Source organism: Neoarius graeffei, chromosome 25 (assembly GCF_027579695.1).
Source record: "Neoarius graeffei isolate fNeoGra1 chromosome 25, fNeoGra1.pri, whole genome shotgun sequence".
Taxonomy (NCBI): Eukaryota; Metazoa; Chordata; class Actinopteri; order Siluriformes; family Ariidae; genus Neoarius; species Neoarius graeffei.
In genome coordinates, this window is record NC_083593.1 from 5551303 (window position 1) to 5570271 (window position 18969).

General features: G+C 40.2%; 1 protein-coding gene across 6 annotated transcripts in view; it reads left to right on the forward strand.

The window, feature by feature from the left end:
• msi2a (musashi RNA-binding protein 2a) overlaps positions 1-18969 on the forward strand; it is a 325090-nt gene that overhangs the window by 13649 nt on the left and 292472 nt on the right. For all 6 annotated transcript variants that reach the window (XM_060909349.1, XM_060909354.1, XM_060909350.1 and 3 more), the window contains exon 5: positions 16301-16342. In XM_060909349.1, the coding sequence (XP_060765332.1) occupies positions 16301-16342 (42 nt within the window). The remainder of the gene's footprint in view (positions 1-16300; positions 16343-18969) is intronic.

Genomic DNA, 18969 nt, shown 5'->3' on the forward strand with positions numbered 1-18969 from the left:
GCATAGTCAATTCATGCAACGAAAAATAGAAAACTGAGCAAGGCGAGCTAATGAAGCATCTATCTATCTATCTATCTATCTATCTATCTATCTATCTATCTATCTATCTATCTATCTATCTATCTATCTATCTATCTATCTATCTATCTATCTATCTATCTATCTAATTAATTAATTTTATTGTGTGGGGGGGCAGACAGTTGTAAGCCATATATTTCTAGAAAGAACCCCATTTTTATTCTAGTTTAGAATGTGATATAATTATGGGATATATCAATATCGGTTTTTATTTATTTATTTATTTATTTATTTATCTTCCCAGTTCAAGATGGAGATCAAATGACACTGTTGGTAAACACTGCTCCTGGTTTTATTTCTGTGTGCACAGTGTAAGCTCACTCCACTTTAATATCAGCTCCGTATCGAATCCCAGGACTCTTCATGCCTGTGTTTCAATTTAATGCTTGAGGATGCAGCGTCCGTCCTGGTTTCACCCATTTGTCCAGTGTGAATAGAAGTTTGACATGAGGTGTGGTGGGGGGTTTGTTTGTTTTGTTTTGAAGTATGGTTTCTGTTTTATGTGTCACAGAAAAGGAAATAAAGGGAAATTGGTTAGATGTAGCGTTTGCCACTCATTTTGTCTGCAGGACAAACAGGAAGCAACGTCACGCATGTACAGCCAAAAGGAGAGCTTTAGTTAGATTTCGGTTAGGATTTGTCTACATTTAAGAAAGACAGGAATGCCCCACCCCCAATGACTTGTGATCACCATGCTGTCGCTTCTCATCAAATTGTTTCCAGTTTTAGAATGACACAACAGCTAGCAAATCATGTCTGATTTAGTCGTTAGCCTGTCCAAAAGTGTGCATCAGACTTCATCAAAATCTTAGATTAAAAAATAAATAATAATAATAATTAAAAGAAATGTCATTTTGATTTTGGTGCCTTTTTTTTTTTTTACAAGTATTGTTAGTGTTACTTGTTTGCGTCAGGGCTTGTTCACGCTTTAATATTTAATTTTTGTTACCTTTGCAACTTTTGATTTCTGATGTTTCTTTGAAAGAAAATGGAAGGGTGATAATACTTCAAATATCAAGTTTTTTTTTTTTTTTAAACTTGTTACTATTAAAAAAAAAAAAGGGGGGGGGAATTAATCACACAAATTATTAATCAATTATTGCACCAAATTTGAACCACAGTTGAAAATTGGTTGTTTATAATTTATAAAAAAAAAAAAAATTTGTTATAAATAATTCAAATACTTTGATCTGTTGTACTCTACATAATTATTTAAACAGAATAAGTAATACAATAATGATTGTATGTTGATTTGTAGGTTGTATGGTGTGCGGTTTGGGTCTTTATTTAATTTAGTTGACTCCTATTTAAGTTATTCTATGAAATCGAGTCGTACTCGTACATGAGCTGATAGCTGACGAGGCACGTAGCACAGAGTCGTCTATAATCCATGTACAACAAGATTGAGTGGAATAATGGTTTTATTCTATCCACATTCACTGGATTTTGAGAAATGGCTTTTTTTTTTTTTTTTTTACTTTTTTGCAAATTTGATAAACTTTTATACAAAACATCTGACAAAATCATTTCGGCTTAGAATGTAAACATACCGGTGAAATGACAGGAGCAATTTATGAAAAATGTGATGATTCTGGGGGGGGGAAGCCCAACGCTCTTATACTTTCATTCTATATTTTTTTTTTTGTGTATTTTTTGTGTATTTGTGTATTTTTTGTGTTTTGTTTTCAAGTATAATTTTTATTTTGTCCTCGGTTGGTTCAGCAACACATTTTACCATTTTGTTTTTCTCTACCCATGGTATATGAGCTGATGTCCTAGCAGTAGAGTAGCCAGTCGTAGCGTGTGATTGTTCATATTCAGTGAATGTGGATAGAATAATTTCTGATGCATACTATAGTTTTGGTGGTTCTTACCTTCCGTCATGGTCACTACACTCACTTTTTTTTTTTTTTTTTTACTCGTCTTGGAGACTCAACCTTTAAATTGGAACCTTAACCAAAGAACCAGCATGGAATTCAAATCCCAGCACGGGGCCACAATCGAGCCATGAAGTCCTGAACAGTGCTCTCCTTGAGAGTAAAACAGGCCCGATTTCCATGAAACTTGGTGGAAAAGTGTAGCACGGGGTAAGGAAGTCCACATTAAACTGTGGCACGGACCCAAGAATTTAGTTTCGCTTTTGCCAACATTGTGATGTACGGTATTTGCACTTTGAGTGCCCTTCTACTAGTATATTTATAAAATAAGGACACGTCATACTTTTCAGTCCATTAATAATTACATTTACGGTTGTGGAACGTCCACAAATCCTGTTAGTTCCTGTTCTCACTTATGTTATAGGAGTCATAAACAGTAGTTCCTTCACCAGCCTGTTTTTTCCTCTCTCTAAAAGTTGCTAATCAAAAACTGCAGCTTGTCATGATGCTGAGAAACCAGAAAGCAAAAAGACTCTCACATACTGGTGAACACTGTCAGAAATTTATAGTTTTGTTACAAAGCGAGATGTCTGCTGTAGAAGTTCCTGCGTAAATTCTTATTGCAGTGGTGTTTGAAAACTCAACATATGGTGAAAAAACTGCTGATGGTCTCGCAGCAAAATCACACATCACTTTACTGTAATAAACAATTAGCAAGTTTTATATCTGGACACACACGATGTGGTTTTCAATATGGCTGGAAGTGAAGGATGAAAACTTTTTTGCACTTTTTGCTGTTCTTTTAAACCACACGATTCTGGTTTAGGGTTCTTAAAAAAAAAAAAATTAAATGTAACCCCTGAGACGACAGATCTGTCGTAAGATTGAGCTCGAACGCTCAATCTTAATGCTAGAAACAAGCTAGCGGGAGATCATCCGCAGAAAGAGAGCAGCAGCTGAAGGACGGCCTGATCTGCCTTTGGAAACGGAGCACATTGATTTCCTGCTGCAGGTTCGTGTGATGTGGTGTTTGCGTGCGCTGTAGAGCTGAATAGCCGGAACTGAAGAGAAAATGAATGCGGTGAAGATCTTTAGATGCTCTGTTGACTCTAAATGGCCATGGGTTTGGTTCAGAGTGCCCCGGATATCTTGTTTGCACACGCACTTCCTTGGTTTGATTGTTTAGTTGCCTGGTTCTTGTAGGGGCAAGTTGTAGACTGGCAAAATTAGTCAGGAAAAAAACTACCGTTAAGTACTTTTTCAGTTTAATATTGTGTAGGAGGGTATTATCGTTGTCGGTTTCAGTGTTCTGACTGAATTTGCACATAATGACGGTGATCATTAAATCCACAAATCCGTTCACGTGACGCTTCGTGCTCGTCTTGCGTTCTTTCACGATTAATGTTGATCCAGAGCTTTTCCTCAACCTACAAAATCCCTGCATCGGTGGAAAGTCTTTCCAAATTAATTTCCATATTCATACTGGTGTGTTTTCTCTCGAGCGTTTAAACTCTCACGCTCTTGCTCGACACGCTACTCCACCCCTGCAAGGCACCAGATTGTGAGTTAAACCTGAAATGTGCACACTTGTCTTTGATAATGTGACGTTATATTTTTGAGTGAAGCTGCTCAGTGATTGCTGTGGTGAGGCACTGGAAATTGGAAAGATGAAATGTTTACTCTTATTGTTTTAGTATTATTTTTTTCTGCCCATACATGCGTAGTGATCTTAAAAATCACAACAGCTGTGTCAAAATCAATGCCTTTTGATGTGAGATGACAGAAACCCAACCACAGCCTTATTCAGACAGGGTTAAATTTACATATGGATCTGGAGATATTTGCATTCTCATCATTTGCAGGCACTCCTGCGATTTTATTCCTGTCTGGATCGGCCATGCTGCCGCCCTTGTCCTTTGAGGAAATTAAGTGTGTCCTCTTTTTTTGACCGTCTCTCCAGTTGTCCGATAACATTACCCCCATCTGATTTGGTGCATCGGTGAATTTTACAGGCTGTTGCTACCTCTTGTGCTGGAAAATGTTTTTATTTATTTTTTTTGGTGACGCTACTTCTTGCCATATATATCTAGTCCCCTTCCTGAATCACAAAGGGGTGAATTCTTTGGAAGAGCTTCTCAACAACTTATTTGCTTGCTCTACTTCGTCTCCATATTGCATACCCACCGTGTTATGTAATCAAGCAGGTTCATAGACAGAACAGCCTGTAGCAAATAGTACAGACGTCATGCAGTAAAACTTGTCTCGTCAGAATAGAGCTGTCATCGTCTGAAGTGATCAGAACTAATAACCAGTGACCGATTACCAAGGCAAAAAGGTGAGGTTTGACTTCAGGTTGGTTTTCAAGTCCAGTCCAATGGATTGCTTTGTCATTCCCCGTTCAGTCGTGGGTGTCTGTGAGCTTATGTATGTAGAAGAGGGCAGATAGCGCTGTACTCGGTGTATTGTAATGTAGCACAAGCAGCAGGTCAAAAAGATGCAGCTGCCCAGCTTTGTGTTTGAGGTGGAGGGAATCTGAGCCACTGTCCCTGCAGTGAAACTAGAAAAGCAGCAGGGTTACATAAGGCCTCGTCACACCTGCGCACTCTCCTGCTCTATTTCCTCTCGACCAGACACACGCTCTCGCTGTGGAAAGCAGGTTTACCTCCGCAGAGGTGTACTGTTACACAGAATGAGTGTCAGAAAAGTGATGACTTACTTCCACCAATTTGCTGCAGTCACCAAACAGGGCTGTGTTTTTAACCGTTCACCGTCCTGCACCGGCTCTTTTTTTTTTTTTAAATAATTTATTTATTTATTTTTAAAAAAGCTTCTTCTCGGACTACGATGTCCCCTAAAGCTAATCGCCCGAATCCGAAGCAGGTGATGACGCACACCAGTGATATCTGCTGAATTCGGGTTATTTGACCTTGTGCTAAATTCCTGTTGCAGCCGGTTTCATCACCCCTGAGGTGCTGGAATAATAATTGGAATTTACTTCAGTGCTACACAATATATCGGGGACAGATCATGATTGTGATATGAGAGGATTCTGCAGTAGAGTACAGTGTTGCAGAAGCTGTTTTTACTGAATGCAAATGAAGCCTGTAATAAATAAAGCGTTTCCTGATCAGTCATGGGCATTATGATGCACTTTCATGAGGTATTATGGATAATTTTGGAACGCTGCCCGACACCAGTGCTAATCAAGTACCTAGATTGGATGATAAGTTACATTTTTGGATCAAATCCTTCATTTTCTGTGTCTGTTCAGTAAAAGTATGAGTGAATTCAGCGTTTTATAAGTTGTTTGAATGCAGGCTTAGTTTGACGTGCTGCTCATTCAAACATAGCTCGTTCAAGGGGACGTGTGTTGGACACGCCACGAACAGATTTTCAAAAGGGTGTGGTTTTTGTTTTTTTTTGTTTTTTTTTCTCCCCCCCCTTTCCTTTTCCCCTCTCTCTCAGCAGGGAGATGCTTAACTAATATTGGCTGGCTTTTTTTTTTATGGTATATCAGATATATTCCATTCAGCTAGCATGATATTGAACAAGTCGAAGATGAAGCTAACTGCATGGAATATATCTGATGTACCATGAAAAAACCCTTGTTGTTATGATTATTGTACGTTCATTTCGGGTGTTCAATGCGTTTTTCTCTTTCAAAATTCTCCAAAATCTTCTGTATTTAACGAAGCAAACCTGGCGGCCATGTTTGTTTGCAAATTGTCAGTCGTTTGCTAGCATGGAAGTTTTACATCTCTGACGTGTGACGTCGTTGTCTTGACAACCATGCAATATCGTAAACCGTATTCAACGCTCGTTCTCCATTGGGTAGAGTGACGCAATACATGTAGGATAAGCAATATGCTAACAATATTGCATGCTATCGAACCAAATGAATGAAACCTGCTAGAAGGGAATAGAACACGTTTTTATTCCATCAAAAAAGTGTCCTCTGTGGATAATAATTATTAATAGAACGTTAGTGGAAGTAGGCTCCAGTGTTAGTGTTTCAGACAAGTGTTTAAGATTTGTGGTTTCTTGGTAATGTGACTCACTGTTTAAAGTAAGTGATGACAGAAGCTTGTCCCACAACGTTAATTGTAACTTTGAACAGATAATAAGCATAATGTGTCTTTATTTATTTTTTTAATTTATTTATTTTTAAATTGGTAAGTGTGTTGGAAAGTTGCTGTAATATAAAGGGAATAAAACACTTTGGGGAGTGCTGGAACTTCACGGTGGTAACAGTAACTCTGCTTCATCACACCAGCCTGTTGTTGATTATTTTCCAAGAACAGCACCACCCACAAGTGTTAATTCGTTATTGTTTAAGTCGATGCTCCAGACGAGATGAATAAATGGACAAAAAAAAAAAAAAAGTGCTTAAATTGCTCTCAGTTGTTGTCGGTGCATTCCTGGCAAAGTCTTAAAGCAAACTGCTATGAATGTCTGAGTCAGAAATATTGATTTGCTTTATTTCACCCCAGTATTTTAATTGCTACAATTAGTGCTGAGCGTAAATAAGTACACCCCCTTTGAAAAGTAACATTTTAAACAATATCTCAATGAACACAAACAATTTCCAAAATGTTGACGAGACAAAGTTTAATATAACATCTGTAACTTATAACAAGAAAGTAAGGTTAATAATAAACTTAGATTACACATTTTTCAGTTTTACTCAAATTAGGGTGGTGCAAAAATGAGTACACCCCACAACAAAAACTACTACATCTAGTACTTTGTATGGCCGCCATGATTTTTAAGGACAGCACCAAGTCTTCTAGGCATGGAATGAACAAGTTGGCAACATTTTGCAACATCAATCTTTTTCCATTCTTCAACAATGACCTCTTTTAGTGACTGGATGCTGGATGGAGAGTGATGCTCAACTTGTCTCTTCGGAATTCCCCAAAGAAAATAATTTCTTTACACCACAAAGGTGAAGGCTACAAGAAGATAGCAAAGCTTTACTTATCAGTCAGAATACTGTAGCAAAAGTGGTACAAAAATTTAAGAAAGATGGAACTGCAACCATCTCACAGAGACGTCCGGGTCGTCCACGGAAGTTAACACCTCGACAGGAGCGTCTTCTGATGAGAAGGGTTGAAGAAAATCAGCATGCAAGTTCACTGCAGTTATCTAAAGAAGTAGAAAGCCAAACTGGGGTGACTATTTCCCGTGACACAATACGGCGTACACTGCAGAGGAATGGCATGCATGGATGCCATCCACGAAAGAAGCCTCTCCTAAAGCCCAGGTACAAAAAAGCCCGCCAGAGTTTGCCAGGGCCCATGCTGACAAAGATGAAGACTACTGGGACTCTATACTCTGGAGTGATGAGACCAAGATAAATGTTTTTGGAACTGATGGCTTCAAAACTGTATGGCGTCACAAAGGTGAGGAATACAAAGAAAAATGCCTGGTGCTTACAGTGAAACATGGTGGTGGCAGTGTCCTTATGTGGGGCTGCATGAGTGCTGCTGGTGTCGGGGAGCTGCGTTTCATTGATGGCATCATGAATTCACAGACGTATTGCTCTATACTGAAAGAGAAGATGCTACCATCGCTCCGTGCCCTTGGTCGTCATGCACTTTTCCAGCATGACTAAACACACATCTGAGGCCACTGTTGGATTTCTGAAGAAGAACAGGGTGAAAGTGATTCAGTGACCAAGTATCTGAACCCAATTGAACACCTATGGGGAATTCTGAGGAGACAAGTTGAGCATCACTCTCCATCCAGCATCCAGTCACTAAAAGAGGTCATTGTTGAAGAATGGAAAAAGATTGATGTTGCAAAATGTCGCCAACTCATTCATTCCATGCCTAGAAGACTTGGTGCTGTCATTAAAAATCATGGAGGCCATACAAAGTACTAGATGTAGTAGTTTTTGTTGTGGGGTATACTCATTTTTGCACCACCCTAATTTGAGTAAAACTGAAAAATGTGTCATCTAAGTTATATTATTAACCTTACTTTCCCGTTATAAGTTAAACAGATGTTATATTAAACTTGTCAACATTTTGGAAATTGTGTTCATTTGAGATATTGTCTCATCTCATCTCATTATCTCTAGCTGCTTTATCCTGTTTTACAGGGTCGCAGGCAAGCTGGAGCCTATCCCAGCTGACTACGGGCGAAAGGCAGGGTACACCCTGGACAAGTCGCCAGGTCATCACAGGGCTGACACATAGACACAGACAACCATTCACACTCACATTCACACCTACGCTCAATTTAGAGCCACCAGTTAACCTAACCTGCATGTCTTTGGACTGTGGGGGAAACCGGAGCACCCGGAGGAAACCCACGCGGACACGGGGAGAACATGCAAACTCCGCACAGAAAGGCCCTCGCCGGCCACAGGGCTCGAACCCGGACCTTCTTGCTGTGAGGTGACCGCGCTAACCACTACACCACCATGCCGCCCCGAGATATTGTTTAAAATGTTATTTTCAAAGGGGGTGTACTCATTTACGCTGAGCACTGTAACTGTTTATCAAAACACTGGCAGAATACACAGCTTGAACCTCTGATATCGTTTGGGTGTATTTTGCGTGTTTAAGATTGTGTAGCCTGTTTGGAATTAATCCTTTTGTTGTAAAATGTTGCAGGTCATTGTTTAATCATCAGCATCATTTTGTTTACTGATGGCTTTTTAGTAGACTGCTAGGCATAAAGCAGCCGAAATAAGCAGCAATGTAACGTCGATACGACGGCGCTCTAATGGAATTCGCAGGGAGAGCTTCGCTGTACGAATGTAAAACGTTCTGAACTCTTTCATCTCTCACCAAACAGACGGAGGACGAGCAGGAAAATCCTCCCCAAGTGAAATAAGGAGCTGTAAATCAAGGCGTGGATAGAACAAGGATTTGTATATCACAATAATTACTTCAGCTTTAATTGTTCTAATCGCAGTTATTTGAACTGATTGGCTGACTTGATGGTTGGTGTTATTATTCAGCAGAAATCTTAATCTTGAATAGTGACACAAGTCTGACAATATTTCCATTTGTGTCTCATTAATCTGAGCTGGTTATTGATTTACGCTGCACAGAGGGTGTATTAACCGGCTCGTTTAGCTGAACAGGGAAGTTATTCCAGTGCTGGGTGATGTGGCCAAAATATTATGACATCGTGTTGCAACGTGAGAGGACGTGTGTTGTGGTATTTGTTTGTTTTGGATTCGTTTCTTTTCCCTCCCTCTTTTTCCCCCTCCCATAATACCTGTGATATTAAACTTTTGCTAAGAAAGTGCTAGCAGAGCAGTTAAAACCTATGAAAACCTACATGGATTCATTCAGTTGTATAACATTTTTTACTGAAAAAAAGGCCAAACTGAGAACTTCCTGCCAAGATTAAATATTTACAGCAGGATTATAAATGTAAAAGAAACGCAATACTGTGAGAAGAAAGCATTCCAAAGCAGAACTCCCTTCCTGGGGGGGGGGACAAATAAAAGGAAACCATTTTAGAAAATATATTAAAATGGATTTTAAGAATGGATTGTGCGTTCAAAGTGAATAGAAATGTTGCTAGGCAACCGAGATACTTTTGACAAGGAGGCTAAACTAGCTGAGTTAATCATTAAAGCTAGCTGCTTAGCCAGCGAGCACACAGCTGTGAATTCTTACAGACCATGTCAAGGCAGGATTATGACGAAAATGAGACAGAATTGTCCAGAACATCATGATTAACTAACAAATCTGAGGAAAATTACTGAGAAGACTCGGTGTGACTGAAATGACAGTCTAAATACACTTAGCATTACAGCTAACCAAATTTCAGCAAGTTCTGACAGATCTACAAACAAGACTGGAGTGTTTGTGTGGAGGGTTTTTTTGAGGACTCCTTTATTTCCTGCACTAATGTAGCTTCCCTGATGTATATCACCTTCTCATATTTTCCATTTTAATGATATTGTAAAATTCGCAGAGACGCCAGACGTAGACTAGAAAGTCTGGAAAGTTTAAAAATCAGCACAAAATCATTTTATTGCTTTTTTTTCCCGAAAGAGAAATATCCCAGGAAGAGCACACTGTGAGGTAAAATTACTCCAGTTCCTGTGTCCTAACGTTACAGCACTCAGCCTTACCCTAATCAAAGACCAGATTTAAAGAAATTTCATTCTCACATTTATTTCACTTAATTCTCAAATATTAGTCCTGCAGATTAATCGGCTGTTACGTTGTACATATATTTTTTTTATTTCAATTTTTTTTTATTTCTCCCCATTTATTGCTGAAGTGATGGAGCAGAGTCTCCCTGGTCACACGGTTCGATATGAATGCGAGCTAATTCTCTCATCAGCCTTGCATTTACATAAATACCTCCACTGAAAGGACACAGATTGTTGGCATTTTCCTCCTCGCTGAGGTGCACAGAGGAGCCATTCACACTAAAAGGGCACGACCCGAAATAGGAAGCGCGCTCTGATTGGCTCGTGTGGTGCGTATCTTTTTAAAGGCATCGTGTGCCTCTAGTACTACTGATGAATGGAGTCAGGACTTGGACAGATGGTGTGTGTGTGTGTGTGTGTGTGTGTGTGTGTGTGTGTTTGTGTGTGTGTGTGTGTTATTTTTCTTTAGTTATGTGTATTTAACTTGGCAATGCTGATTGCCATGTTATTCTCACCCAGCATTTTTCATCAGGCTGTAAATCAGTGTGAGGGGTTTTTTTTTTGGTCGTCATCCCCCTCTCCTCCCCTCTGTTGCCCTCATTACTGTAATAATGTGACGGATGTTACAGAGAAACCAGATCAGGGTTATTCTTCAGGATATTTTTAAAGCAAGAAAGTTCCACAGGAACTGCGTGTGTATATACATACCTGTATTTGGGGGATTTTACAGAGACGCCTCATAAAGAGTCGACCTGCTTTGCAATTCAAAGTGTGGCGGTGTCCGTGCGCTCGGATTGGGCCGCTCTCTCGCAGTAATTGAGGTTGAATCGCTTGCGCCTGGGGCCAATCGCTAAACCGAATCATTACACGGAATTCATTAGGAAAAAGGTTACTGTAGCCAGGTGTTATGGAATTCATTTCCTAAATTGACCTGATTTACAGAGATAACAATCATAACTCTGTCAAATGGAATTATGGCAGGCGGAAAACGTTGCTGTTCATCCTCCAGATAAATTTCTCAAGTCTGTTGTTTTGCTGTGGTAGACAGCAGGGTAATTGGGTCGCGCTCCACATAACGCGAATGCCGTTTTAATTTCTCTTAAAGCCATGTTTATGTGGACGTTGTTGGGAAATGCATGACATCGCGTTTAATGCAGGAAGCACACTCAAGGTGAAGGTCTCGGTGTCATCATCATCGAGCTGCGTCTCGATATTAAATGCTCACGTCTTGATGATTGATGAAGCTTTTATTAAGGCTCCATCATATGATTGGATGTTTCACAGTGTGAAGATCATGATGCACTTTCTTGATGATGGCGCAATCATTTTATAGCTGTTATTACTATTCTAGCTATTCACTGCATCTCGGAATGGATTCATTGTAAAATTCCTGTTAAGTTTTTAATTGTAATGTAGTCAGAAATCGCAGTTTGATATTTTGCCATTGCAGCATTGCTGAACATTTGCATTTTAAATCTTCACCTTCGATCAGTTTGTTGCCTGAAGTTTGCTTTGAACCCGTAAGGCAAACTAAAAGTTTCCATTTAGCTACCAGCATGTCTAAACCGTCATGTACACTCTACAAACAGCTTTCTCGACTTGTTGGGGACAAAAGGACGTCACGAAACAGTCGTAGCTCCATCTCGAAGCTCTCGTTCAACTGTGACTCGTGTGAATCCGTGATATTTAACAACGTGTAGGTTTAATAATCAACATGTTTTAAAAAGAAAACTAACTGTTGAGGTGTAGTTTTCCGTAAGGTGGTGTGTGTTTAACATTTAAGGAAGGAGTCTCCAGCGTAAGCCAGTCAAGTCAAGTTTATTTGTATAGCGCTTTTAACAGACATTGTTGCAAAGCAGCTTTACAGAAAATTAAAGACTTTAAACATGAGAGAAATTTATCCCCAGTGAGCAAGCCTGTGGCGAGGAAAAACTCCCTCAGATGACATGAGGAAGAAACCTCGAGAGGAACCAGACTCAAAGGGGAACCCATCCTCATCTGGGTGATGGCGTGATTATGAGTAACTCGCTTCTATAACTGTGTAACCAGAAAAATCATTATAGTTTTAGCATGAAGTCTGTTTTGTTCAAGTTATAAACTGTTCATTGATGGAGACTTGATTGCAAAACTGTTCATGACCACTGCAGTCCTCAAGTTAGCAAGATAACAGTAGTCCTCAGATATAGATGCCTTAGCGTAAAGTGTCTAGAGCCGTCTTCCAAGCGCGACTTTGGACTGTCCATATGGGGCCGTCCTCCACAGGAGCAATGTGATGAGACTCTAGCCAGAAGTAGGGCATCAGGATGGATCAAGTAGGGCCGAGGAGGAGGAGAGGTCAGCATCTTACTGGTGTCTCAGGATCAACATGTAACTCAACAGAGAGACACAATATATGAGGCTACATAGCCCCATAAGAAGAAATATGGCCTCGGAGAGGGGTCTATATAGCCCTAAGGATCATTGGAGTAGAACTTAAAGGATTTATGCAGAACCTTTATTTTTAAATACATTTCTGAGTGGATAGTATCTCCACCCTTGACTCTTGTATGCTGCATAAATAGGAATTAAGAAAAAAAAAGTTAAAATCGACCGCAAAGTGGACATTTGAGCTGCCTCGCTGAGCCAGCCAGCCCTGAGTGCGTGATGTCACAGCGGTAACCGGTTTTAAGGCCGAGGCCTTTGACAGCTGTAAACAAAAGTCATATAAATAAAAAATTTATGGTGAAAGTAAGAAATCCCGTTACCGACTTGCTCAACTCAGACTGATTTGACTTCATTGATTGTGAGTTGACTCTCATTAAAACAGGACGGGTGTTATAACTTATGCAACATGCATGCATTTTCACTGATAAAACGTAAAAGGCTAATTAAATAATCAGATGAACTGAGACAATCACATTCTGAAGCAAATTAAATAATCTTATACCGCCAACTTAAACACACAATACAAGTTACATGTATTAATCTCAATACAGGTAAACAAATGAGAATCGCAGCTTACCCGTCTGTGTTCTCGCTTCTTGAAGGCTGATCTTGTGGCCGATTGTTTCAAAACAATCTGACTTTCAGTTGTTCGTTCAGTTCTCCATTCATTCACTTCGTCCACGTAAGGGTGAGATATTGCTGCTGAGGCGAGCATATCCGGCGGAGAAATCAGACGGCTGGTCCACTCATTCTCCCTTTTCTCCATACTGAGTATTTCGCCATTACTGCTCGGTTCAGGCAATTACTAAAACCTGGGATGGGATGTCCCCGGTTTTAGCAACAACCACGGAGAGGTCACTGCCTGAGTGATATGATGTCCCGTTCCGTCCCAGGTTTTAGCAACAACCCTTGGCTCACGCTCTGGGAGAACTGGTGCAACTGAACTTACTTTCCTTTTCTTGTAGTTTTATTTAATTGTTGATACTGCACCCTCTTTCAATATGGGCTAAAAGCCAACGCGCCTCAACAGATCAGAGGTCTCGTACGAGTCTTGAGTAAAATGTGCAGAGCAGAGGACAGACCACTTCGTAGGCGCCCAATGTGTCTGTGGATTTCTTGCAAAATGTGTCCAAATCTTTTGCAGTTTGAAAATTCTTGGGCCATGAATGCAACGTAAATCCACCTTCTGTCATGTTGCTACACCTGCCAGCAACACATCTACGTGGCACGGCGATAAATTAGCTCAAAATGGAGGCTCGAAGTTGCAGTCAGCTCTTTGTTTTAGTATAGCGGAAATGATGATGAGACCGATAGACTTCCTTCTGTGACACCGAGGCCATTGACTCAGACCGCTACCTATATGAATCACTTTGATCGTAAAAATTACTGTATTAGATTTATTGTTAATGCTTAAAACTATTCCTGTGCCATTCTTGAGGTCTCAAGGCATTTATAAACAAAAAGTGAGGCCATGGTTCTACGTATATGCTTTAAGCACAGTATCCTTTATTCCATCTTACTGATGTCTCAGGATCGACATGTAACTCAATTGAGAGGGACAGACAAAGGGAAGAGATGGGGTGTGTGTGTGTGTGTGTGTGTGTGTGTGTGTGAATTTTCTGAGAGCGCTTTTTTTTTTCAGTCACGTGAAAATCTTTCTTCAGGTTGGACGAGTTTGCACTTTCCAGGTTCTTGATAACGTGACAAGCTGCGATGTCATTTGTTCTTGTTTTTACTTGTAGTTTTATTAAAGTCAAACAAATGACAAAATGGATATACCGGACTTAGCATCTGTGTCTTAGGATCATAAAGGATGTACATCACGAAACACATCCAGATTGTTGTGTTCATCAGTGTGATTATGGAAACCGGGATTTGGTCACGTAGAGTCACAAGGTATCAGTTGCTGAGTAATTAAGCACGATATCCGACCAGTACCTGCTACCAGCATCAGTATCGCTGCGTCCTGGGAGTTAATCATACCGTTATTTTCATGCATTAAATGAAATCATGTCACAAACCTCATCCGTGAAGGGGACACTTTCATCCAAATTGCTTCAGTGTTTTCATATAGCGCACATGAGCGTTCGCCTCTGCAGTGACTCCAATCTGATATCACTCCATCCCTTCCTCTGGGCAAGCGTTCAGCTCAAAAGCGCAAGATGCACCTACCTCAACGTAAAGCGTGTGCCTTGCTGAACACCGCCAAGTAATTTTCTGCAAGAGAACAATTTCGATCTGTTTACATTTATTTTTTCTTTTCTTCCCCATTTCTCCTTCGCTGTCTGCACGGATGAGATCGGCTGAAAGTTTTAAAGAGCTGCGTATTAAAGCCGAGCGTGACACTGGTGCATGAAATAGTTTCTCATTCGTTCCAAATGCAAGATTGATAAAGCTCCCAGCGTGAGCGCTTGACGGGGAGAAAAACACCAAAATTAACAAGACGATGAACACCCCCCCCCCCCCCCCCCCCCCCCCCCCAAAAAAAAAAAAATCTTTTCTTGTCCTTTTAATTTTTGGGCTTGTTGAACTGACACGAGTACTTTGATCATTGCATGTGTGTGAACACTTTAGACTTGTGTGTATTCACATGGGATGTCTTTTAGTTGTCCTTGTGGTGCTTTTATTAAACTAGGCAGATAATAAAATATCTGAATGAGGGCTTTTATAGGAAAATAATAATAAAGTGGTTGGTTTGTGTCGAAGTTTATTTCCTAATGCCAGCATGATCGCAAGTGTTTTATTCCTCTTACACCACAGCAATTTGCCAAAGCTTACAATTTTTTCATTATTAAAGAACATCATGCATTTTATCTGTTTATAGTTACATTTCAGTTATTCCATGAAATCAAGTCATACATGAGCTGATGGCTGACGAGGCGCGTAGCACCGAATTGGCTATAAGCCATGTACGACGAGATTGAGTGGAATAACTGTTTTATTCTATCCATATTCACCGGATTGAGAAACTGAGCATTAAAAAATTTTTTTTTTCAAATTCAATAAATAAAAATTTTATACAAAATGTCCGACTTCTTAAAAACCTATTGATGGCTGCACAAACTGACTTTAGAGGTTTTTTTTTTTTTTGTAGAAAGTGCCGTCTTGCTGTTGTGCCAAGGTATAGAATAGCTTTAGACATTTATTTAATTCTTTCTTGCACATTTCAGTTCTGTAACTTTCAAATTTCTTTGAGCTTTTGAATCAGTCTAAAAAAAAAAATCGACGAATTTTAGTTCTTAAAGATGAAGAATGTAAATAAACTGGTGAAATGACAGTAGCAATTTGTGAAAAAGGCTATAATAATTCTTGAAAAATAATTTAAAAAAATGTTCTTACCATGAAATACTTTCATTCCATATTTTGTTGCTTTTGGGGGGGGTTCGAGGTTTTTTTTTTTTTTTTCGTCCTCAGTTGGTTCAGTAACGCCGCCATTTTGTTTTTCTCTCCTCATGGTATATGAGCTGATATCCTAGTAGTAGAGTAGCCAATCAGAGTGCATGACTGCTCATATCCAGTGAATGTGGATAGAATAATTAATGTTGTAGAATGTCCATGAAACAATTTCCTGTTGTCACTTGCATTATAGCAGCTGTAAACACTCATTCCCTCACCAGCCTCTTTTCATTTCTTTCTCTTAAAGCTAATAAGACAAAAGAAGAGCTCACCACGTGAACGATGTCATCGTTTCGGACATATTGCCACTGCTGTGTAGATTTTTTTGCTCGTCAAGCTCCTTTTGAATTTTTTTTTTCTTTGACATCCTGTTAATTCTGCGTTCTGGTTTTGCCCTCAGATTGACCCTAAAGTGGCCTTCCCTCGCCGCGCTCAGCCTAAGGTAAGAGCCCCGTCTGTCTGTCTGTCTGTCTGTCTGTCTGTCTGTCGCTGCTGCTTTCTGAAAGCCAAGTATGTGTTTCTCCTCGGTCCTGATCCCTCCTGCTTTAATTCCTGAACTTGTGCTTGTATCTGGTGTGTGGTTCACTCTGTCTGAAAGATGACAGGAAGGTTATGCGTTCCAAATCAGTCCCAGTTGGACCCTTAACCCTGATGTTTCTTCTGCTTGCATCACTGTGCTGTTGAGTTCTCCTCCATTCTGACTGGTCAAAAGTTGTGTAGCTCTGACAGGAGTTCAGCTGCAGATCACAGGTTTATATTCACGCACTCGTTCTCTATAACGTTCGAGAACATGCTATCGTTTCTATAGAGACCGCGTACACTATATATGGGATTAGTGTTTTCTGTGAGAGATGTTGATAACATTTAGAGAAGGTGTCTCCAGTACTCTGCACCAGTAAGAGGGAAAGCCGTAACCTCTCACACTTCAGTTTTTCCTATCATGATGAGCTGGGTTTTTTTTTTTAAATTCATAAGGGAGGAAAAAAGGGCTGATAAGGGAGCAAATGTTTATTTGCTTTTATGTGAGTATTATTCACTGTAATATAATGTGTATTGCAGCTGTGTTTCCTTCGTCCTACTGTTTCCATGAAGGCTGTCATTCAATTATTTTTCCTTTTCACTTTCTGACTGTAAAGAGTGTGATGTTATCAGAGTGTTTTACTGTGTTTTTCTTTCCTTTTTATCCCCAAACAAGCTAAAATCGATAATGGATTTCTCCCCCCTCTTTTTCCTCGTGTTTTTTCCAAGAGGTATTGTTGCTGAGCGGTTTGAGTTTCAGATGGGGAATCGGCAGCGAAAGCTTTCAAAGCCAAAGCACATGGTGTCTTAAGGGTATCGGCATATGGTTGAGAAACAATCAGCGTTTCTGTACAAGCTTTTATTTATTTATTTTTTTTTTCTCTCCCTTCTCTTCTAATACTTGCCTGGCTCATGCTTTAACCTTTTCTTTTCCATATCACAGCTTGGGGGGGGGGACAAGCAACCAAAAAAAACAAAACCAGTTTGCCCCTGGATTGTCGAGTTTCTGTTGAAAGGATGAAAATGTGTTTTGTTCTCGCAGGCACTGCTCTTGTTGTTTTTTAAGACCTTCCAGAACAATGTGATCTCAGTGTGTATGGAAGTGGTGTGGCCAGGATACAGAAACTGGATTGGCAGTTTTCAAGACATGAATGACTTTTTCTTACTGAAAAGCGAAAGTGTTGGTTGTGTTGAGAGTGCATTACTGCTTAAGAGTAAAAACAATTTTTAAGATAAAGCATCATAAAAATCCTTCTTTGACTGCTTGAGAAAGGGCACGATGAAGGACAAGCTGATTAGCGAAAGAAAGAAGGTTTTATTGTTTTTGTATTAGGCACTGAATGTGAATTTCAAAAGGATCTCGCAGCGATGGGATTAAGGCAGATAGATTAGCATTGCACAGCCCTTTTTGTTCCTCCATGTCAAATTGATTTAAGGCCTCTATAAGCAGTCTGGCTCGGTTTTGAAGCGTCTCTCTGTTTTGCATTTGTCATCGTTTTCGTTTCTCTCTCTCTCTCCAGTTCTCTCTGTCCTTCCGCTCTGCCCTCCCTGTGGTTGAGGTATCGGTTTCAGCTCTTTGACTGAGCAGGCAGGTGTTTCAAAGGGCCGCGCTGTGGGATGAATAGGTCGACCTCGGCGTTTTTTTTTTTTTTTTTTAAATAAACGTGTGGTTTCATATGCATGTTTTCACGTACTTTCTACTGGTACTGCAGCTGGGCTCGACAATGTTTCACAGTATATCACTTGTAAATCATCACAATGTTCACACCCGAAGACGATGTACTTCGATGTAGGATAAATTAGGAACACCTTTCCTCATGAATCTGCTCATTCACCAGGGAAAAAAAAATGTGATGGTGAATTTGGCTGTGGCATGTTTGTTAAAGGCAGACCGACTGACTGGATTGAGTGTTTTCAGAAACTGCTGATCTCCCGCACAGCAAGTCTCCAGAGTTTATACAGAACGGTGCAAAAACAAACAAACAAAAAAAACTATCCAGTAAGCGACCGTACAGCAGGCGGAAGTGCCTTGCTGTTGAGAGGGATTAGAAGAGAATGGTAAGACCGGTTCAAGCGGACAGTTGTTCAAATAACCACTCTTGACAACCGTAGTGAACTGAAAAGCATCTCGGAACGCACCATAACTGGCACTGAGATCTTCCAGGTTGACCTGCCTGTCTTCAGATGGATATGAAGGCACGGTCATTGCCCAGAAAGTCACCCTGCTTAGGCAGCCTCCTCTGAAACGGAGCGCAGAGAGGTCTTTGATCAGATATTTTGAAGTATCTGTAATAAAGCTATTGTTTGTGCGGAATAGTGCTTCAGGTTTCAACATAAATATTCAGTAGAGACTTTGCCAACGTAAGGTCTCATATTTATGCGCACTGTGGCTTTGATCTACCGTATTATGACCGTATAATGCTTCATAATGTGCATCTGTGATGTTTATCATCAGTTGAGAGAACCTGGTGGATGCTCAGAACTACTGAAGGTGCACAACCCAGTCCGAGCTCCACCGGCGGGCGAGCCCGTCTCGTCGTCATAAACCCA